This window comes from Tursiops truncatus, chromosome 13 (assembly GCF_011762595.2).
Source record: "Tursiops truncatus isolate mTurTru1 chromosome 13, mTurTru1.mat.Y, whole genome shotgun sequence".
Lineage (NCBI taxonomy): Eukaryota > Metazoa > Chordata > Mammalia > Artiodactyla > Delphinidae > Tursiops > Tursiops truncatus.
This window is the reverse complement of record NC_047046.1, coordinates 67,611,312-67,635,396: the sequence shown is the minus strand read 5'-3', so window position 1 is coordinate 67,635,396 and position 24,085 is coordinate 67,611,312. Positions and strand designations below refer to the sequence as shown.

General features: G+C 38.3%; 1 protein-coding gene across 1 annotated transcript in view; it reads right to left on the bottom strand.

The window, feature by feature from the left end:
• The window catches only part of DCC (DCC netrin 1 receptor), a 776,413-nt gene that overhangs the window by 641,708 nt on the left and 110,620 nt on the right, over positions 1-24,085 (bottom strand). The window contains 1 exon segment of the mRNA XM_073789896.1: positions 3,617-3,901. Within this exon segment, the coding sequence (XP_073645997.1) occupies positions 3,617-3,901 (285 nt within the window).

The following is a 24,085-nucleotide window of genomic DNA, read 5'->3' as shown; positions in this document are numbered from 1 at the left end:
TAGATATTTAGTTCAAGTCTATCCATGATCCAGAATCATCTAATTATAGTTAAACGAATGAACAACAGATTGAATTACCAATTGATCAATTCAATTAGGCCATTAAGAAAACTGAAATCAGAGTTCCAGTGTATGGGCCAGTTATTTTAGTCAACCTAGTGCCCAAAGCAGATTTATAATTCATCAATTCAGTCTACTGTTTGGCACTCAGACATGATGAGATCTGAATAAAGTGGACCTGACGATCACTATGGCTGTTTCAATCCCTGCTACATTCTCCATCACAGACAATGAGGCATTTTAAACCATCTCAACTCTTAGTGTTTTGTTATCAATATTTCAAAAAAAAAATCCTTTACAATAATTTAATAGTAACTTGCTCTGTTAAAAATATATAATTCCCCATAATTTTGTCTTCAAACATTAATCAACAAATTAGTTACCAATTTTCCTACCTTTTAATGAAACAATAATTATTCATTTAACCTTGAAAATATACAATGTTACGAGAAAAATCTCTTTAAAAAATTTGTAATTTAATTTGAGCACAATAACACCACTACCCTGCTCCTAATCTCAGGAAAAGTGCCACTACCTAGCTTCATCTGAGCGTGGGCTCCATTCCCTCCCTCTTGAGGCACATCTGATATGTCTCCAAGACCTGTCCTTACTATCTCCCCACCCATCTTCATTTCTGAATCCTTTCTGATACCACTTTAGTAGCAGCTTTTGATCACTTCTCTCCAGAATTAATGCTGTACATTCTACCGTATCTTTCTTCCTTCAGTTTATCGTCCTTGCTTCCAAGTTCTCCTCCTTCAACACTTCCTATGCCCTATGACCTAGTTAAACAGAATGCGTGCAGTTCCTCTGAATGTGTGCAGTTCCTCTGAAAAGCTTTTATCTCTATTTTCTCTGTGTTTTGCTGATGCGGTTCTTTCCTCCTGGTGTAGTCTTCTCTTGGCCTAGCTACTACTTGTTCTTCAAGACTGGCACATTGTTTTTCTCTCTTATGTAAGGGGATGACACTCTGTATGTCTTCTTTCAAAGAACGGTCTACTTGCTTTATCTGTTTCACCCACTAGACAACCGTTTGCGGGGGCATTATCTTTCAACTTTGTATTCCTAGTAACCTGTGTGACGACAGGTACATAAGAGTCACTCAAAAGCTTGTTGAGTAAACTGCAACTGCTTGCTGGAAGACAGCATTTCGAAACAACTATTTGATTCTTAAAATCTGAATTTAATAAATCTCTGTTACTTGGTGATATTAGACACCTGATACATAAAAGTGGCAACCTGAAATGTATTCTACATAAACTTGAATAAGGGCATCAAATTACATATTATTTAGAAATGGATAACTCTCCACACATATGCACACAAATGAAAATACTCTCTTTATGAACTGCGGTAAAAACAAGTGTTGAACAAAGTTGCAGAACTTCAAATTGGCATTTATGTTTCAAACTAAAGGGAAAATAGATAAGTTCATCAGTCAACATGACATTTAAATGGCCATGGAAGAATGTATTTTTTTTAAAGAGTGGTAACCATATACGTACCACTTTAATGCTTCTAAGTCATGTTAATAATATGATGGATTTCTATTTTAACTGTGTCTATCTTACCCTATTAAATACATGTTACAATAGAGAAAGGGCAATATACCTGTGTAATTATGACTTCCTCAAACTGGTACTTATAGAAAGTGGAAATTGATTCAGAAAGGATTAGCACAATTTTAAAAATGAGGAAACGCTAAATGGCAACTAAAAGAATTTTGTACTTGTGGATTTGTGAATTTGACCTCTATACCAGTTTGCAAACTCTGGGATAAATGGGACAAACATGGTCTTCCAGCAAGGTCCTTTATGTGGTCAACAATACACAATACAGGATTAATCAAGTATGCTAATAATGTGTGTGTGTTTATTACCTTAGCTCATAACTCCTTTGTGAAGTTTATACTTGAATTCATAGAACTTTGAGAAAAATTCTCATTAGATGTAGTGACTTAAAAAAAAATACGAGTTTTCATTCAGGTAAATAATACCCACACACCTCCAAAGTACAACGACATATTCTTGATTTTAGCCAAATTAACAATATGAAATTCGGCTTTAAATAAATCTCCATGGATTACAATGCAAATGTGTTTTGCAAGGTGAAGAAATGAATGTAAATGGTGATTTGATGATTATGTCTCTGTGCCTTTCAAATGTTTCCATTTCATATTTAATATTTAATTAGTCCAACTTTATCCCTTAATACCACTGGAAAACACACCTTTCGGTCGTATTAACATAGTCAAACATATTCTTGCCAATTTTCTACGTGGCTTACCTGGGCTTCGCATCTGATTGACTCAGATGCATTATTAAGGGTATGTGAATATAAATATTTAAAATTTTTGTGTATCTAATGGATGTGTAAATAAATGCATGTACGTGTTGGGAATAAATGCTGCATTTGCATCTGTCACTGCCTAGAGGATGGAAGGCAACAGTGTCACTGATGGTTGTGGACACATTTAAGTCAGTATCCCTGTGACTAACAGAGGAGAGAATACACAAAAGGGTTAGAAGCGGTTTTAGAGATGTCCTAAATTGAGGTCTTTGGAAACTTTCAATCACATTGCCAGTCTGCATTTGGAATGACTTGGGGATGTTACCCTCTACCTAGCAGAAGGACTTGTGACCACTACATACAGAATGTGGAGACGAGCCAACGCCAGTGCTTTGACAGCGAGTCTGTTACAATTACTCAAGTGTTGCCTTCTTTGTGATTCTCACAAATGAGTCTAAATAAACCCTACAAGCAAAATTAAATGAGAAAGTATTGATAGATATTACATAGATATAAGATAGTAGCAGTTATTGGAAGAGATCTTAGAAAATATCCATTCTAACCTCTGATCATTTAGGAGAAAAAAATGAGGCCAGAGTCTTAGAGATTTTCCAGGGAAGAGAAAGGGAGATAACAGATGGAAAGAAACATTTTCCTTATCATAGTATCAATCACACTTTATTGTAATTACTCGTATGTCCATGTTCACCCAGAATTCTATATAAGCCAGGCTCTGTGTCAGTCTCAGTCATTGCTGTATCCCTAGTACTTAGCACAATGCTTCACAGAAATGAGTGTATGAATGGATAAGCAAATGAATGTTCAATATTAAGCTGGGGAAGTCTCTTAACCTTGCTAAGCCTCACCTTCATCCTCTGAAAATGGGGATAACAATAACTACCTCTTAGACTATTACCAGAGGAGAATCAACTAACATAAAAACGTTTAGCAATGAGCTTTGCACAAAGAAGCACTCATTAACTATTAATGGAATGAGTGAGTGAATGAAGCCAAACATAAGGAAAATACCTGTTTCTGTTGTACCAGAAAGTTCAACTACAAACCATGGAGAGATAAGAAAAGCTTTTGGCATACCCTCATCTAATGGTTCATTTAGAAAAGAAGAAAAATATATAAAACTAAATGCAATACACAATACAGAACTTAAAAACAACTACTAAATATGTGTTAAAGGAAAACTTGCTCAAACAACTCTAGAAAATATAATTCTGAAGAGAATAAAGAGCGCTAATCTTATCAGCAATACCTGATAAGATTCTCACTTCCGCTTCATTTCCTGTTCTTGAGCTGGCTGGATTCCGGGCTAAGCATCGATAGATTCCAATGTCTCCCAGTTGAAGTCTACTGATTTGCAAGGCTCCAGAGGGCAAGACCACCACGCGGGAGTCGCCCGGGATGGGAGTCAGGTCTTGTTGGTTTTTCTGCCAGTGTATGGTTGGCATGGGCTCCCCAATGACTTCACACTTGAGCAGCACTGTGTCGCCCATGAAGGCAGTGACAGATTCTGTCTGGGAGAGGAACCTCAGTGGTCCTAGGAGAAACACAAAGAACAAAGGGTAAATCTTTCAGAGGAGGCACAGTAGTCACCAAATAAAAAATCACACCTGTATTCTTTTTAGAAAATTGTATTCTATAAAGCATCTTCTCAAAATACATCTCGTTTGCTCTCCACGTTTTACCACATTACGTCTGGCCCAACAGTAGTTTCCGTGACTGAAAAATGATAAAGATGTTGCCATTAACCTCTAGAAGCTAACTGTTTCGTTTTTATTGGGTAATAAAACAGCCTTATAAAACAAACAAAGCAGGCAAGATCATCCTAATTTTATACATGAGGGAACTGAGGTTCAGAGAAGTGAAATCCCACATGCATTCACACAGTTACTACAATGTAATCCTGCCAAGGGAACCTGGTTCTTCCAAATTCTCATCCTATGCTCTTACTGTTAGCCAACTTTGGACAAAGGACTATGAAGTTATGGGGATTTATGAAGGACTGGCCATATGACATAACCCAGCGCAGTTTCAAGAAAGATGAGTCTTGAAATTATAGTAAAAAAGAACAATCTTTCATGGGCTGACTCCTTAAGGTAAATGACCATCACTATTTGCCAGTTATAGCTGTGGTGAAATAAAAAAATGCTTAAGTTGGAATTAGACTAGTTTGTGTTTCTAGTCTGGCTGGGCCACCTACTCTGTGTGAGTCCTTTGGTAACTTGTTTCATTTCTTTGGGCTATAAAATGGGATAGTAGTGAATTCAACAAATACGACGACTATGATGTTCATTTGAAATAACATGTAAAAAAGATGCATCCATATGGATGATTAAGCAAACGTAGGGGAAAATGAAAAGACAAAAGAATAAATAAACTGGCTATCACTGAGCATGAAGGATGGTGAGAGAGAAGCCTCCTCCATCATGATGCGGTATATGAGAAGGGTAGAAGCTATCTGGAGCCTGCCCTCTTGAACCCCCTTTTATGAACAGATGGATATCTGTGACCCTAGTTCTTTGACCGTGAAAACATTTTTTGTGATTACAAACAAACATATTTGAATGAATTATGTCACCACTGATGGATCATTGGCAATTTTACTTTCTAGAGTTAATCCAATTAACTAATATTAATTTCTTGATTTGTGTTGTATTCATCACAGTTATATTCCAATATTTTAATTTTACTGGAATTGGTTTCCCTGTATGTGCATTTCACAATAAAATTTGATTCATTCATCAGTTTGGGTTTCATGTCAAGTTTTTCTGATCATATTTGCATTACTGCGATTTTTATTTTATAGATCTATTATAAGTAGGTCAAAGTTTCCTAGGTCTCAGTTTAAATTTTGTCAAGAAACTTTCTACCAGTATTTAGTCAATAACAAATTCTAATGTGTTCAGCTTTAACTACTGTTAGGTTTATTTGGGGTCCATTAATTCTCACAAACCTAACTTTCCCTATAATCTGATAAAAATTTTGCTGGAGTGAAAAGGGCAAAGGCAAAATGACCTAGGTTAAAACATCATAATTTAATATGAGAGACAATCAGAAATGCTGTGGAGAAGTCTCATATCCTAGGCTAAGGTAGCATTTCATATCCCAAAAGACTAAAAGATTAGTCTTTTGAGCCACAGGGTAACTGAATCTATGAAAAAGGAAACTACATCCGTATCACATACGGAATAGATTTAAGTTGCCAAAGATGGTCTACCACTCACTACCGCCACACTCATAAACAGACCTACAGATCTGGAGATGTGGCACCATGGTTTAGCAAGGACAATTGATTCTAGACCAAAGAGAAATATGAATTTTGATGCATGTGTTAATTTATCAATGGAAATATATCCTACACTTAGGTATTAAAATTACTCATCTGGAATCCAGATCCATGGAGCTATCTGTCTCAGCAGTACAGATGTGTCTACAGTGGGAGCAAACCACATGCCTAATTTTATTCTTCTCATTTAGTTAACTGGAAATAATCTATAACTATGCTGGATCCACCACTGAATGAAGATCAAAAGGAATCCATTAACTTGTGCCCTAGCTCATTGTTCAAAGTCCAATTTCCAGGCTGTCTGTAGCGTATAATCTTGAGTGTATTCAAAAGAAGCCACATTAATCTACTACTGATTGGCTTTGGTATGGATTTAAAGCATATACTTGAACAGCGAATGGTTTATATATACTACACAAGGCAAATCTGCAATGAGTAGTGTCCAGATGTTGTGACGGTTATGTATGTCAAGATATTTTTCAAATACGTTTCTGACTTGTTTCCTTAATAGCTTTCTTCTTGGTCTTCACATCCCTACCATTTTATTTTATAGTTAAGGAAACACCGTTGGGAGTAATTTACCCACACATACAAGTTATACATTTTACACAAAGGAGGTAAGAATAAAATATTTTTGATAAGTTGATAAAATATCTGGATACTTCTATATATTCAGATATATGGTCCTGTACAAGTTACATATACTGGATAAAATTCTAAATATGTATTTTACATCTGAATGTCTGTGGTATTCACAAAATTCACCTAAAGAGTTCCAGAGCATAGAATAAAACATAAAATGAAAGAGTAATTCAAATTGATACTCAACAGTTGGTTCCTTTATATAAACTTCATCTAGCTGGAAGAATCATAGATGAGGCATGAGATTATATATTAATATAATTGGGCTTAATGGAGTTGGCTATTGTTCCACATGCTTAATCACTATGGTTATTTTAGATTTTAATAAACAGGGGGTTGGAATTACCGCTTAAAATTTAATGATGCGATGTTTGAAAACTTCAAATAGTTGATTATTTGATATAGTGAGAAATTATAAACATGATTTGTAGCTTTTTCTTTGTGTCTCTACAAAGGAAACTCCAAGCATCAAAAAGAAATTCTAGGTTTACGAGGTTCTATATGGCTTGAATTAATGCTTCCAGTATTGTGCTGTCTTTGATCACTCTCATCTTGTGGTCGTGCAACAAACCAGCAACAGTATTAAAAGAAGAAGTTACAGGCTATCAACTTAGTACTATATTTTCAAGGCAGAGTATGAGCACCTACGTATGAACATTAAACTCACTATAACTCATAAGAACGAAATACAGTGTTTTCATAAGAGTCATTTAAGGCTCTAATGCAATACAAAGATACACGTATAATTTTAACGAGATCTTCATGAAAAACAGCTACCCGCTCATCAAGAGCCTGCTCATGGAAAAAGCCTGGTTCAACTCATTAGATCACATTTGATAGACTGTAATCATAACACGAATGGTATTCCTATCACTACTCTTTTCTTACCTAAATCCATTCTAAACATAGTCAAAAGAGGAGCGTTTCTAAATCACCAAAGTTTTTTTTGTTTTTTTTTCACTCAAGAAACTCTAACATTCCATTTTCTAATACTGTCTCATACCCTAAATCCTGGTACTCAAGAATCTAATACAGTGTTCCTTCCAGGCTCATCTTCCACAATTCCTACGAAAGAATTCTTGGATTTATTGAACAGGTCTATACCTGGCTCCCTCTTGATCGTATTTCTCATGAAATTTCCTCTTAAGAAGTATACCTTCTCCCCTAACATCTCCCTATCAAATGTGTCATCATTCTTAAAGTACTAAGTCAAAAAAATCCTCTTTTCCTTAGTCTTACTTACCAGAAATCATCTCTTAATCTTTTGAATTTTTACAGAACTTATAACTTAAGATAGAATGACATAGTTGACTGTATAAATAAAAGGCTGACAAGTGTTTATATGTTTGTATATGTGTTTTTTCAGTCCACAGAATATATCAAATATCTACTGAAAGAAAAAAACACAAATGTTTACTGAGGTTCCATGTCTAAGTAGACTATTACAAGCATGAAAATTTTGATAACTGCATTTGAGTGTTGGTGTATCACTTTCTAACATACTCTGTGGCAGTTTAGGATGGTGAATAACACACCTGGGTGCAAGTTTACCTTGGCCTTTTTTTTTTTTTTTTTTTTTTTTACAGAATAGAGACGTTCAAGGCCACCATAAAACCATAAATAGCGACGGATCATCTCTATCCATTAAAAAGATGCCTTTTTCCCTTGGCATCAACCAACTGGGCTGAATTCTAGGATGGGGCTTTTGGTGATTTTAGGAACCAAGTGGAACCTTTCTCTTCTCCTTGGGAATGTCCCACTTTCGGACAAGAACAGACCGGGGGGGAGGGGTTTGTTTGTTTGTTTAATTGTTGCTCCTTGCCTCCATTTGATATCAGTTGGTAAACAGAGAAACGGTACCAAAACAAAATGAAATGAAAAACCCAAAGAACAAACAGAAAACCCTAAATCAACCCTCAAGGTTGGTCTCAGGGTTTTACATATGACAACATCAATTCAACCCCCATGCAATGTGATTCCCTGGAGAGCTGCTGGATCCAGACCAATGACACAGGAGACCTGAGTTTTATCACTGACACTATTCTAAGCTCCTTTATAAATTAACTCCTTTACTCCTAACAACAGCTCTTCAAGTATTACAGTCTCCACTTCACAGATGGAACTGGAAAGGGAAAGAAACTCATTCAAATGTTTACATTATGTATGATGGTTTAAAAAAAGGTTTTGTCCTGAGTGATACTTCTTAAAATACCCTATTTCCCCAATCTAAGTGAAAATGTCCCCAAAGGAGTTTTTTGTTTAATATAACAGTACTTCCTGACTCTTCAACCCCCAAGTATCAGCACAATACTAGAAAACTCTGTTTAGTAAGTATATTCTGCCCCAGACTGAATTTTTACAGACAAACTTCAGCCTGAAGTATTGTGCAATTGAAAATAGCACACAAACCTATGCCTGGTTGTTTCCATGGAGGCCTTTCATTATTAGCCTTGGGGAAAGTCTGTTTCCCAGAATGAATTATACCCAAGGTTCCTACCTTCACACCTAGCCTGGCCCAGGATTCTAAGACAGCTGGACTTGTTGGAAGTGTCTCATCCCAGCTAACTGACAGGTTTACACATTACTCGCACCTCTGTACATTAACAAAGACCAGCACCTATTAGTGCGAGGTCAGTTCAGGAACCACAATAAGGAAAGAACACGTTGTTTTACATATGGAAAGATCAGGCACGCGTATATGGGAACTCCATTTTATCCCCTGTCCTAGAAATGATAAACATAGACACTTATAACTTAAATTTTATAAGCTACTAATAGTAAAAGTGCCTGGGCTTCAGCATCAGAAATTTTATTGATGTTAACTATCCTAATTACAGTTGTATAATAAGCATTAAATGTTGTTAGCAAGAGATATATAGCCACTATGAGAGTACCGAGGAGAAATGGGTCTCACCCTGTTTATTTCGATTTTTGTAAAGGATACTTCCTAATTCTCTAACACTAATTTTTACACTAAAAACATTCATTAAGTGTCTATTTATATAGGTTACTTTGTTAAATGTTACCCAAGGCCTGATAAACAGCCATAACTACAATTCTTTTCTAGAACATTTACTTACTATACTATCGGGTGCTTAATTACCTGGGATTTCATAGTACCAACACAGTATCAGAATTCTCACCTCCTCAGAGGGGCCTCCCCCAAATCGAGATAGAACCAATTATTCTTGTATGTCCCCTTTGCAACATTTACTTCAATTATAACTTATTAACTGTGGAGTTCATTTAATAGCCATCTTCCCAGCTAATCTGTAAATTCCACAAAAGCAGAGCTGGTTCTATTTTATTCTGTACTCTGAGCACTCAGCACAGTGCATGGCATATAATTGTCCATCATATATATGTCTAATGAGAAAGTATGTATGATTGGTCAGATAATTAGTTTAGGCAAATATCCCAGGCTCTTATACACTGGGAAATCTAGGAAGAAGAGCGTAAAGAGAGGGAGAAAACAAGGATTTATTCAGGGAAAGTGAAAAAGAGCTGAGCCTAATAAGCATACAAAGTCAACCCATACAGCCGTTCATTTGAAAAGATTGTGGGGGGTGGGGGGGGAAGCGATGTCTAGCGCATCCATGAAAATTTTATCTAAGGCCCGTAAGTTTAAATTGTGAAACAGTGATATTTCGAATGAGATTTCCCCGTCTTCCTTCAAATCACTGTCCCCGAAACAAAGTTATCAGAGGTCTCAGGACCAGCCCCCACCCAGCTGGGACAGGCAGGGCAATGGCTCCAGCCATCAATCAGGCTCTGGCCAATACAGATTTGTTTCAGGAGCTAGGCACAACCAAACTGTTGGCTGTCACCAGGGCAGTAGAAATGTTAACAGCAAAGCAGCAAACATTTCTCATTTGGGCTTTTCCTTTGTGATGCTAAAAAAAATGAGGTAGAAAATCACCATGGCAATGAATGCTGCTAAATCTTCAGGGACATCAAAAGTGTGAGTCTCCGAGAATTAAAATAATGAGAACAATAGTCTCTCCGCACTCTTCTACCCATGCACACACGCATCACATAGACTAGGAGAAATCTTTCATTCAGATCCAGATAGTCAGAAAGTTTGAATAGCTTAGACATGCACTCTTGTTCATTTAATTCTAAGCTACTTTGTTTTTTAAGCAAAAGTGGAAACAAAGCATTCCAGGTTTCTGCCAGGACTCTCCTCCTCCTGGGAGGCCTCTCCTCCACCCACAACACCCTCAGATTGGGCCTATTCCTTCTTTGAAATTTGAATCTCAAAATGGTACATTCTTCTGATTTGCCCTCTGGCCTCTTTGGCAGACTATCAGGGTCCACATCTCCTCCTACGGAAGGTCTAATTATTAAGTCATTAAAGTTCATTTAATAAAAATAGACTTATCAATTGGGGGACGGACCTTGGGATTGGAAATCTCTCTTGCTTTTAAATATTCAGCAGTGTGGTAATATCCTGTAACTGCCAGAGGAGAGCTGAAGTAGATGCTTTGTTCGCTCCAAATTAAAGCTTCACAGCCACCTCCCTTCAAAGCCAGACCTTGTTTGCCCCCTTTTAATTTTCAAGCTAGCTCAGGGGAAGAGAATAGACATAATCCAAAGAGAAGTTTTCTAGATTTCGTTGCTTTTCGGAAGCCAGAAGACCAATAAAGCGTTCTTAGAATATGTTACAAGCATATTTCTGTATGTCCCTCTGAGAGTGATCATTTCCCTCCTTACGTTTTCCCCCAGGTTTTTGTTTTTGTTTTAGCAACTTCCTTTTCACTGGTGGAATTACAGACTCCTAGGTAGCTGGCTAAAGAGCCATGGCTGGAATGTGGCATTACAAAACAAGTCTAGGAAGTGTGTCTGTCGGGTACCGGCCACACTCCTTCAGTGTGTGATCTTATAAGAAACATCCATGTGGCCAATTAGTTGAACTCAGAAGGATGTAACAGAAGAAGTGTGAAAGGGAAAGAAACCTGTAGGCAAATTACACAGTCAGTTTGTCTGTCCAGCTCGGAAAGATTAGCAGCACATAATGAACTCATTTCCTTGGCAAAAAACAGTCAATGAGAAATGTCATCAAAGAAGTCTTTTTCAGAATCACGCTTGGGGTTTGTTCAATATAAATACTCTAAAGGGCTGGTATTTTCCCAGATCTCTGAAAACTTGATTATACATAAGATTTAGAACCAAGTGGTCATTTTGGGACTGCTGTGAGTGATCAAGAGCCAGTGTGAATGCAGATCTATCCCTAACCTCATCAAGTAGCCTTGCTAGGTTCTTGGCCTTCAAATCTATGGAGCAGCAATTCGGGATTCTCCAAGTCATCCTTCTTAGTAACATCCTTATGGCCTCTGGTAGCCAACGTGACACCTTTATAAGACTTGGAAAAGGGTGCCACCTTTGAAGGGATGAGTTTAAAAAGGTAGCCCATGGGGTTGGCTAGCAAATCCAGAGCTGGATTTCAGGCCCCACCTAACCTTCCCCTGGAGACTGTTTTCAGGTATGAACTACACCCACGTAACTAACAACTCTGTTGGCACCTCTTGACTTCATTACCTGCTATCAGTCAAGAATGATTTGGCTTGGCCCATCCATGTCTTTTGTTAACGCCAGGGTCAAACAGAGGCAGATTGTGGAAGCATTTTTCTGGGTAGCGTGTTAAAAGCTTTTTCTTCGTCCTTCTGGGCTATTATACAACATATATTTCCCGGCACAAGATTGAATAATGAAGTGAGCTTTACCACCTCTTCCTCAAACTCACATGGTATTGTCTTCCTGGAGAGAGATTCTTCATAAAATCTAATCAAATTATATTGAACATCAATGCCATGATTGTACGTGAAGGTTAGAAGAGAATCCTTCTTCAAGGAAGAGCTAGATGGCATCCCCTGTACAGTGGCAGCTACATTTTCTCCTACCTGTATCACCATCTCTTTGATGACTGAAACTAGCCTTTTACCTGTATATATGTATTAAGCCGAATGGAAACTCATTCTCATCCTGCAGACCAAACAGAGCTGTTTGTTTGCTTGTTTTACTTTAAGATTTTCTATAGGAATTCTTTGAAGGACAAACTTCTAATGTAGAAAAATGTTCATTAGTAATCAAAAACTGAAAATAATATAGCACTTTAGCCTATTGAGGTTGCAATGATTTCAAAAAATTATGAACAGTAATTCTGAAAGCATGAGTTGATACGCTACCTTTGAAAAGTGATTTGTCAATGTGCATCATAATAATTTAACCCAAGAACTCACTCCACTTCTAGGAATCTTTCCATAAATATATGAAGGAAAAGGTTATATATACACATATATACACACACACAATTATTCAGTACAGCATTATTTAAAATAGTGAACAATATAAAAAGTAAATAAATCCCCCCCCAAATAAATAAAAAAGAAAAGAAAATAGTGAACAATAGAAAATGGGCTAATTGTACAACTGGTGATTTCTTAAGCAAATTATGGTATATCCACTGTACTTAACATTATATGACCATATAAAATTATGTTAATAAATATTTTTTAAAGGGAGAAAGTTATTTTTCTCATTTTTTTTCCTAAAACAAGCACATCTTAAAATATACAAAAGGATATTTTGCTAATGATTCTAACCCTCTTTTTAGTGTATTCTATTCAGTGTGAATTGTAAAAAAACTATTCAGAGTATATCGATTTCATGAAGAGATGTTTACCTCCACAGGTTCTGACGATAACTTTATTGTCATTCTCTACTCTGCAGATAAAATCCTTATTACAAAACCTGAGATTGTTTTATAATCAATAGTTATGAATAGTTTTACAGAATTCAGTCTCAGGCTTTCCATCAAGCTTAAATCGCATTACGCATGGCTAACAAACGGTCACAACATTCATGAAAGTTGATTATGAATGCGGCTAATATCTGTTAGGCCTACTTGTAAACTGTGCTTAACTCAAGGCAGGCAAATCACCCAAATACCAGAAAAGCATGCTCTTAAAGTTGTATGATATTTTGTTTTACATCATATAACTGTCACCAGCCCTTCCCTACTTTATCTATGTTCTCCTGATAACCCTGCCACAAAGCCCTACCAGCACTGATTATATCATCTTACGGGAATTTCCAAAGTATGCTTTCATTCATTTATTCAGTCAGTCAATGTTGTGGCTAATTTTATTTGTGGATGTAAGTAGGCCATGGGGTGCTAAGAGTTTTGGTTAAACATTATTCTGGGTGTATCTGTGAGGGTGTTTCTGGATGAGATTAACATTTAAATCAGTACATTGAGCAAAGCAGACTGTCCTCCCCAATGTGGGTAGGGCTTATCCAATCCATCGAAGGCCTGAAGAGAACAAAAAGGTGGAGTAAGACAGGATTCATTCTCTCTGCCTGACTTTCTTTGAGCTGGGACATCGGGTTTCTCATGCCTTCAGACTGGGACTCGAACTGGAATTTACATCATCTGCTTTACTAGGTCTCCAGCTTGCCAAATGCAGGAGGACTTCTCAGCCTCCATAATCACGTGAGTTTCTCTGGAGAACTCAGACTAATACAATCAATCAACATTTATCGGGCACCTCATATGTGGCAGGCATCATCCTAACTGCCTGAGAAATATAATGATGAACGATCAATGCTAGCTTTTGTCAAAGGGCTTTTCTGGATTTTGGAAACCTAGAGGAGGAGTGTAAGATTCATATTCATCATATTTCTTGAGTGAAACATGGCAAAGCCCCAATAAAGGGGAGCCCATAAGCAGAAATACTTAGCAAGAGATTATCCAATGAGTTTCAAAGGTCACTGAAACAAGAATCCATCAGGTTATAACTGTTTCAAACTTTTAATTGAGCATATTATCCAAAGGATTAAATGATCTTCTAGCTGTTAATCTATTAACCCAGATGTTTATTCTTCTTATTACCAGTAGCTTTGATTGAATACATATGAGGCACTACATAATGTATAATATATAGTCTCTACATGGCTGTAAAGGGCCCTACTGAAGTTCCCTGGCAACATTTTTCACTCTCAGTTTGTTACATAGGATCACCCTCCTTTCAATATGAATGATTTTTTTCCTGTCAAAAATATGTGACTGAATCGTATATTCAAAACTTGTAGACATAGACCAAAGAAAGGAGAAACCTAAATGGAACAAGTTTTCAATAAAAGGAGGCAGCAGAGAGAGTAGTTTCAGCTCAATACTTCTATTTCAGTATATAATTAATTAAAGCTTAGCTACTGATAATAGCTAAGAGTCACATCAAATACATCAAAAGATTCAATTTTTTCTCTCATAATTCCAGTACTATTTTTTTCTTTTTTTTCCACCAGTATTATTTTTTCTCCCCACAAAATCCATCTGTAGCATAAGAATCAAGGAACCCCAGCAGAAATAATTATTTCGATTAAAAATTGCTGGTAAATCCATATAATTTTAACTTTGATTTGGAAGTACCTACTGGGAGAAAATTGGAGCTAATGGAACACATTTGCATGCTGTGCATTTGTACAATGAAAATGGAAAGTCAAAATATGTCTGCTTCATTGCTGAATGTGTATGATTTTCCACCTTCTCTACTAAGACCCTGAGGAAATCAAACTTTTTAAAGAATTACCAAAATTTTGTAGCTTGACCCAGGTAACAAAATATCCCTGATAGAATGAACTGTTCAAATGAAAAAAAAAAAATGTCTGATGCCCAAATTCATGCTTTGGCATTTGTCTCATACTCACCAGAATCAATATCCACCACAAGAATGTGAAGTAGTTATTTATTGCAACATATCTTTCTGTATACCTAATCCCCAGCAATCATCTGGCTGTAGAAGAATGTCAGTAAATTAGAGAATAGTAAATCATCCTTCCTGAAAATCTTTCAGTTGTGGAGTCATTTTCATGGGCCCAGTTGCATCATCTGATACTTGGACTGGGAATAAGGTGGGAAAAGGGCATGCGTGGGCAGAGAGAGATTTTCTTCCCTGCTCCTAAGGGACCAGGCATGGGGTACAGGTATGTGTGGTAGGAAGCAAAATACTCCTTCAGGATAGCATTAGTCTCAAGTATGAGAGTACTTACACACTTTTTATAGAACCACGAATAACATTACTTCCAAGCTTGTTTATGATCTTTCCTGATCTTATGATCTTTGAATATAAAAAGAAATATTCCTTAAAAAGCATGGTTCAATAAGTAGAAAATGAGCTTTGAAGAGCAGTGGGCAAAAGGGAGGATAGCAAAAGATTAGACTGGATATGTCATATAATACAGATAATTCAGACACCTTATACCATCTTGGTAAGTTTGTATTTCATTTCAGTTACACTGAGAAGTTATTGAGGAATTTTGATCACGGAAATTACATGACTGGATATACATTTTTTGAAGACCATTCTTGTTGCTATGTAGAGGATAGTTAGTGGGGGTAGGTCAGAGGTGAAGGCAAGACTGAAAGCAGGAATCTTACAAACTTAACAGTATTTGAAGTGAAAGAAAACTGGGTCTGTTTTGGGAAAGGCAGTGTCGTGCTAGCCTCCTTTTGACTCCCCCCGCTGGGCCTGGAACACTTCCTTACCAAGGAATAAAAAGCTCACATAGCCTGTGCTGGCCTATCACCTTGTGTGAGGATATCTTTCCATTTCTTACTCAATGAATGTTCCTTTGTTCTGATTAGGTGTGTAGGTCATTGACCCTCAGGCACATCCCCCATCTTCAGTATTTCAAACTCCACAGCAGGGTTTTGGGTTTTTTCTACTGTGGTGCAGAGGGGTGCAGGTAGACTGATTGCCCAGCACCAGCTTTGCGGGGAACACTGACCATGGGAGACCACTGCCCACTACTGGAGCTGAACTTGCTCTGTTTCTTCTATGTGAATAAAGCATTGTTCCAGCCAGTGCTTGGCTGTGTTGTTTTCCTTGGCAATTCTGATACCAAGACACAGTGGACAGAAGTGTCTGGAATCCTCCCCTGGGATTGATAACAGGTGCACAGTGCTCTGTTCCGCAGCTTGGGAAAGTGAGATAACAGTGAGAATAGAGAAAAAGAGAGATGCTAGATATATTCTGAGGCATAAACATAGGACTTGTTGAAGGTTGAGTGTGGGTTGTGAGGGAAAGGGATGGATCAAGAATGAGCCCTGGTAATTCAAAAAGAGTCGTGTACCACAATGTTCACTGCAGCTCTATTTACAATAGCCAGGACGTGGAAGCAACCTAAGTGTCCATCGACAGATGAATGGATAAAGAAGATGTGGCATGTATATACAATGGAATATTACTCAGCCATAAAAAGGAATGAAATTGAGTTATTTGTAGTGAGGTGGATGGACCTAGAGTCTGTCATACAGAGTGGAGTAAGTCAGAAAGAGAAAAACAAATACTGTATGCTAACACATATATATTGAATCTAAAAAAAAAAAGAAAAATGGTTCTGAAGAACCTAGGGGCAGGACAGGAATAAAGATGCAGATGTAGATAATGGACTTAAGGACACAGGAAAGGGGAAGGGTAAGCTGGGATGAAGTGAGAGAGTGGCATGGACATATATACACTACCAAATGTAAAATAGATAGCTAGTGGGAAGCAGCCACACAGCACAGGGAGATCAGCTCCGTGCTTTGTGACCATCTAGGGGGGTAGGATAGGGAGTGTAGGAGGGAGATATGGGAATATATGTATATGTATAGCTGATTCACTTTGTTATACAGCAGCAACTAACACACCACTGTAAAGCAATTATATTACAATAAAGATGTTTAAAAAAAAAGAAAAGAAGGTACTGTCAATGTGTCAAGTTATGTACTCATTATATAGACTGTAGTTACTCTTCAATTATTAAATATTCAATTGTTTCTGGATTATACTGTTTATGGCTCCTCCTTCAACTTCTACATATTACTTCCCTGAAAGAGCCTCAATTCTCTGATTCACTAGAAATACCTATGTTGACTCTGGAAAGAGTGTTATATTCTCAATAATTTGTTGATTACAGCTGCCACAACTTGGTCTTTAGCTTGTGTTAATTCATCATAAACAATTACAAATGTGATTATTACTTCTGAAGTCTCTATCTTTGTACATTTTATAGGAGATTTTCTAAATAAATAACAACACTAATTTAAAAAAGAAAAAGAGCCCTGGTCTGGTTTCCAAATAAAATGTTTAGGCTGTGGGGTAAGGGATTTTGGCTTTGGGTTAAGTGGGTATATGTGGTGGTTTGAAGGAAACGAGAAGAAAACACACTAGAGTAAGAGATGTGATATTAAAACTAAAACAAGAAGACGCGGAGATCACCTTCCTCCCCACAGATACACCAGAAATACATCTACACGTGGAACAACTCCTACAGAGCATCTACTGAATGCTGGCAGAAGACCTCAGACCTCCCAAAAGGCAAGAACCGCCCCCCCCCCCCCAATGTAACTGGTTAGGGCAAAAGAAAAAAATAAACACAGACAAAAGGATAGGGACGGGTCCTGCACCAGCGGGAGGGAGCTGTGAAGGAGGAAAAGTGTCCACACGCTAGGAAGCCCCTTCGCGGGCGGAGACTGCGGGTGGTGGAGTGGGGGAGCTTCGGGGCCGCGGAGGAGAGCACAGCAACAGGGGTGCGGAGGGCAAAGTGGAGAGATTCCCGCACAGAGGATCCGTGCCGATCAGCACTCACCAGCCGAGAGGCTTGTCTGCTCACCCGACGGGGCGGGCGGGGCTGGGTCGGAGCGCCAGGAGAGGACTGGGGTTGGCGGTGTGAACACAGCCTGCAGGGTGTTATTGCACCGCGGCTAGCCGGGAGGGAGTCCGGGGAAAAGTCTGGACCTGCCGAAGAGGCAAGAGACTTTTTCTTCCCTATTTTCTGGTGCGTGAGGAGAGGGGATTAAGAGCGCCGCTTCAAGGAGCTCCAGAGACGGGCGCGAGCCACAGCTAAAAGTGCGGACCCCAGAGACAGACATGAGACGCTAAGGCCGCTGCTGCCGCCACCAAGAAGCCTGGGTGCGAACACAGGTCACACTGCACACCCTCCTTCAGGGGAGCCTGTGCAGCCCGCCACTGCCAGGTTCCCGGGATCCAGGGACAACGCCCCCGGGAGAACGCACGGCGCGCCTCAGGCTGGCAACGTCACGCCGGCCTCTGCCGCCGCAGGCCCACCCTGCACTCCGTGACCCTCCCTACCCCCCATCCTGAGTGAGCCAGAGCCTCTGAATCACCGGCTCCTTTAACCCCGTCCTGTCTGAGCAAAGAACAGACGCCCTCCGGCCGACCTACACGCACAGGCGGGGCCAAATCCAAAGCTGAGCCCCTGGGAGCTGTGAGAACAAAGAAGAGAAAGGGAAATCTCTCCCAGCAGCCTCAGGAGCAGCGGATTAAATCTCCACAATCAACTTGATGTACCCTGCATCTGTGGAATACCTGAATAGACAACGAATCATCCCAAATTAAGGAGCCGTGTGGATGAAAGGCTCTTGGTGCTGCAGCCAGGAGTTAGTGGTGTGCCTCTGAGGTGGGAGAGCCAACTTCAGGACACTGGTCCACAAGAGGCCTCCCAGCTGCACATAATATCAAACGGTGAAAATCTCCCAGAGATATCCATCTCAACGCCAGCACCCAGCTTCACTCAACGACCAGCAAGCTACAGTGCTGGACATCCTATGCCAAACAACTAGCAAGACAGGAATACAACCCCACCCATTAGCAGAGAGGCTGCCCAAAATCATAATAAGTCTACAGACACCCCAAAACACACCACCAGACGTGGACCTGCCCACCAGAAAGACAAGATCCAGCCTCATCCAACCAGAACACAGGCACCAGTCCCCTCCACCAGGAAGCCTACACAACCCACTGAACCAACCTTAGCCACTGGGGACAGACACTAAAAACAACAGGAACTACGAACCTTCAGCCCGCAAAAAGGAGACCCCAAACACAGTAAGATAAGCAAAATGAAAAGACAGAAAAACACACAGCAGATGAAGGAGCAAGGCAAAAACCCACCAGACCTAACGAATGAAGAGGAAATAGGCAGTCTACCTGAAAAAGAATTCAGAATAATGATAGTAAAGATGATCCAAAATCTTGGAAATAGAATAGACAAAATGCAAGAAACAGTTAACAAGGACCTAGAAGAACTAAAGATGAAACAAACAATGATGAACAACACAATAAATGAAATGAAAAATACTCTAGATGGGATCAATAGCAGAATATTGAGGCAGAAGAACGGATAAGTGACCTGGAAAATAAAATAGTGGAAATAACTACTGCAGAGCAGAATAAAGAAAAAAGAATGAAAAGAACTGAGGACAGTCTCAGAGACCTCTGGGACAACATTAAATGCACCAACATTCGAATTATAGGGGTTCCAGAAGAAGAAGAGAAAAAGAAAGAGACTGAGAAAATATTTGAAGAGATTATAGTTGAAAACTTCCCTAATATGGGAAAGGAAATAGTTAATCAAGTCCAGGAAGCACAGAGAGTCCCATACAGGATAAATCCAAGGAGAAATACGCCAAGACACATATAAATCAAACTGTCAAAAATTAAATACAAAGAAAGCATATTAAAAGCAGCAAGGGAAAAACAACAAATAACACACAAGGGAATCCCCATAAGGTTAACAGCTGATCTTTCAGCAGAAACTCTGCAAGCCAGAAGGGAGTCGCAGGACATATTGAAAGTGTTGAAGGAGAAAAACCTGCAACCAAGATTACTCTACCCAGCAAGGATCTCATTCAGATTTGATGGAGAAATTAAAACCTTTACAGACAAGCAAAAGCTGAGAGAGTTCAGCACCACCAAACCAGCTCTACAACAACTGCTAAAGTAGCTTCTCAAGGCAAGAAACAAACACAAGGAAAAGACCTACAATAACAAACCCAAAACAATTAAGAAAATGGGAATAGGAACATACATATCGATAATTACCTTAATTGTAAATGGACTAAATGCTCCCACCAAAAGACACAGATTGGTTGAATGGATACAAAAACAAGACCCATATATTTGCGGTCTACAAGAGACCCACTTCAGACCTAGAGACACATACAGACTGAAAGTAAGGGGATGGAAAAAGGTATTTCATGTAAATGGAAACTAAAAGAAAGCTGGAGTAGCAATTCTCATATCAGACAAAATAGACTTTAAAATAAAGACTATTACAAGAGACAAAGAAGGACACTACATAATGATCAAGGGATCGATCCAAGAAGAAGATATAACAATTGTAAATATTTATGCACCCAACATAGGAGCACCTCAATACATAAGGCAAATACTAACAGCCATAAAAGGGGAAATCGACAGTAACACATTCATAGTAGGGGACTTTACACCTCACTTTCACCAATGGACAGATCATCCAAAATGAAAATAAATAAGGAAACACAAGCTTTAAATGATACATTAAACAAGATGGACTTAATTGATATTTATAGGACATTCCATCCAAAAACAACAGAATACACATTTTTCTCAAGTGCTCATGGAACATTCTCCAGGATAGATCATATCTTGGGTCACAAATCAAGCCTTGGTAAATTTAAGAAAACTGAAATTGTATCAAGTATCTTTTCTGACCACAACGCTATGAGACTAGATATCAATTACAGGAAAAGATCTGTAAAAAATACAAACACATGGAGGCTAAACAATACACTACTTAATAACGAAGTGATCACTGAAGAAATCAAAGAGGAAATCAAAACATACCTAGAAACAAATGACAATGGAGACACGATGACTCAAAATCTTTGGGATGCAGCAAAAGCAGTTCTAAGAGGGAAGTTTATACCAATACAAGCCTACCTTAAGAAACAGGAAACATCTTGAATAAACAACCTAACCTTGCACCTAAAGCAATTAGAGAAAGAAGAACAAAAAAAAAAAACCCAAAGTTAGCAGAAGGAAAGAAATCATAAAAATCAGAGCAGAAATAAATGAAAAAGAAATGAAGGAAACGATAGCAAAGATTAATAAAACTAAAAGCTGGTTCTTTGAAAGCATAAACAAAATTGATAAACCATTAGCCAGACTCATCAAGAAAAAAAGGGAGAAGACTCAAATCAATAGAATTAGAAATGAAAAAGAACTAACAACTGACACTGCAGAAATACAAAAGATCATGAAAGATTACTACAAGCAACTCTAAGCCAATAAAATGGACAATCTGGAAGAAATGGACAAATTTTTAGAAAGGCACAACCTGCCAAGACTGAATCAGGAAGAAACAGAAAATATGAACAGACCAATCACAAGCACTGAAATTGAAACTGTGATTAAAAATCTTCCAACAAGCAAAAGCCCAGGACCAGATGGCTTCACAGGCGAATTCTATCAAACATTTAGAGAAGAGCTATCACCTATCCTTCTCAAACTCTTCCAAAATATAGCAGAGGGAGGAACACTCCCAAACTCATTCTACGAGGCCACCATCACCCTGATACCAAAACCAGACAAGGATGTCACAAAGAAAGAAAACTACAGGCCAGTATCACTGATGAACATAGATGCAAAAATCCTCAACAAAATACTAGCAAACAGAATCCAACAGCACATTAAACGGATCATACACCATGATCAAGTGGGGTTTATTCAAGGAATGCAAGGATTCTTCAATATACGCAAATCAATGTGATACACCATATTAACAAATTGAAGGAGAAAAACCATATGATCATCTCAATAGATGCAGAGAAAGCGCTCGACAAAATTCAACACCCATTTATGATAAAAACCCGGCAGAAAGTAGGCATAGAGGGAACTTTCCTCAACATAATAAAGGCCATATATGACAAACCCACAGCCAACATCGTCCTCAACGGTGAAAAACTAAAAGCATTTCCACTAAGATCAGGAACAAGACAAGGTTGCCCACTCTCACCACTCTTATTCAACATAGTTTTGGAAGTTTTAGCCACAGCAATCAGAGAAGAAAAGGAAATAAAAGGAATCCAAGTTGGAAAAGAAGAAGTAAAGCTGTCACTCTTCGCAGATGACATGATACTATACATAGAAAATCCTAAAGATGCTACCAGAAAACTACTAGAGCTAATCAATGAATTTGGTAAAGTAGCAGGATACAAAATTAATTCTCAGAAATCTCTGGCATTCCTATACACTAATGATGAAAAATCTGAAAGTGAAATCAAGAAAACACTCCCATTTACCACTGCAACAAAAAGAATAAAATATCTAGGAATAAACCTACCTAAGGAGACAAAAGACCTGTATGCAGAAAATTATAAGACATGGATGAAAGAAATTAAAGATGATACAAATAGATGGAGAGATATACCATGTTCTTGGATTGGAAGAATCAACATTGTGAAGATGACTCTACTAACCAAAGCAATCTACAGATTCAATGCAATTCCTATCAAACTACCACTGGCATTTTTCACAGAACTATAACAAAAAATTTCACAATTTGTATGGAAACACAAAAGACTCCGAATAGCCAAAGCACTCTTGAGAAAGAAAAACGGAGCTGGAGGAATCAGGCTTCCTGACTTCAGACTATACTACGAAGCTACAGTAATCAAGACAGTATGGTAGTGGCACAAAAACAGAAATATAGATCAATGGAACAGGATAGAAAGCCCAGAGATAAACCCACGCACATATGGTCACCTTATCTTTGATAAAGGAGGCAGGAATGTACAGCGGAGAAAGGACAACCTCTTCAATAAGTGGTGCTGGGAAACCTGGACAGCTACATGTAAAAGTATGAGATTAGATCACTCCCTAACACCATACACAAAAATAAGCTCAAAATGGATTAAAGACCTAAATGTAAGGCCAGAAACTATCAAACTCTTAGAGGAAAACATAGGCAGGACACTCTATGACATAAATCACAGCAAGATCCTTTTTGATCCACCTCCTAGAGAAATGGAAACAAAAATAAACAAATGGGACCTAAGGAAACTTAAAAGCTTTTGCACAGCAAAGGAAACCATAAACAAGACCAAAAGACAATCCTCAGAATGGGAGAAAATATTTGCAAATGAAGCAACTGACAAAGGATTAATCTCCAAAATTTATAAGCAGCTCATGCAGCTTAATAACAAAAAAACAAACAACCCAATCCAAAAATGGGCAGAAGACCTAAATAGACATTTCTCCAAAGAAGATATACAGATTGCCAACAAACACATGAAAGAATGCTCAACATCACTAATCATTAGAGAAATGCAAATCAAAACTTCAATGAGATATCATCTCACACCAGTCAGAATGGCCATCATCAAAAAATCTAGAAACAATAAATGCTGGAGAGGGTGTGGAGAAAAGGGAACCCTCTTACAGTGTTGGTGGGAATGTAAATTGATACAGCAATGTGGAGAACAGTATGGAGGTTCCTTAAAAAACTACAAATAGAACTACCATATGACCCAGCAATCCCACTACTGGGCATATACACCCTGAGAAAACCATAATTCAAAAAGAGTCATGTACCACAATGTTCATTGCAGCTCTATTTACAATAGCCCGGAGATGGAAACAACCTAAGTGTCCATCATCGGATGAATGGATAAAGAAGATGTGGCACATATATACAATGGAATATTACTCAGCCATAGAAAGAAACGAAATTGAGCTATTTGTAATGAGGTGGATAGACCTAGAGTCTGTCATACAGAGTGAAGTAAGTCAGAAAGAGAGAGACAAATACCGTATGCTAACACATATATATGGAATTTAAGAAAAAAAAATGTCATGAAAAACCTAGGGGTGAAACAGGAATAAAGACACAGACTTACTAGAGAATGGACATGAGGCTATGGGGAGGGGGAAGGGTAAACTGACAAAGCGAGAGAGTGGCATGGACATA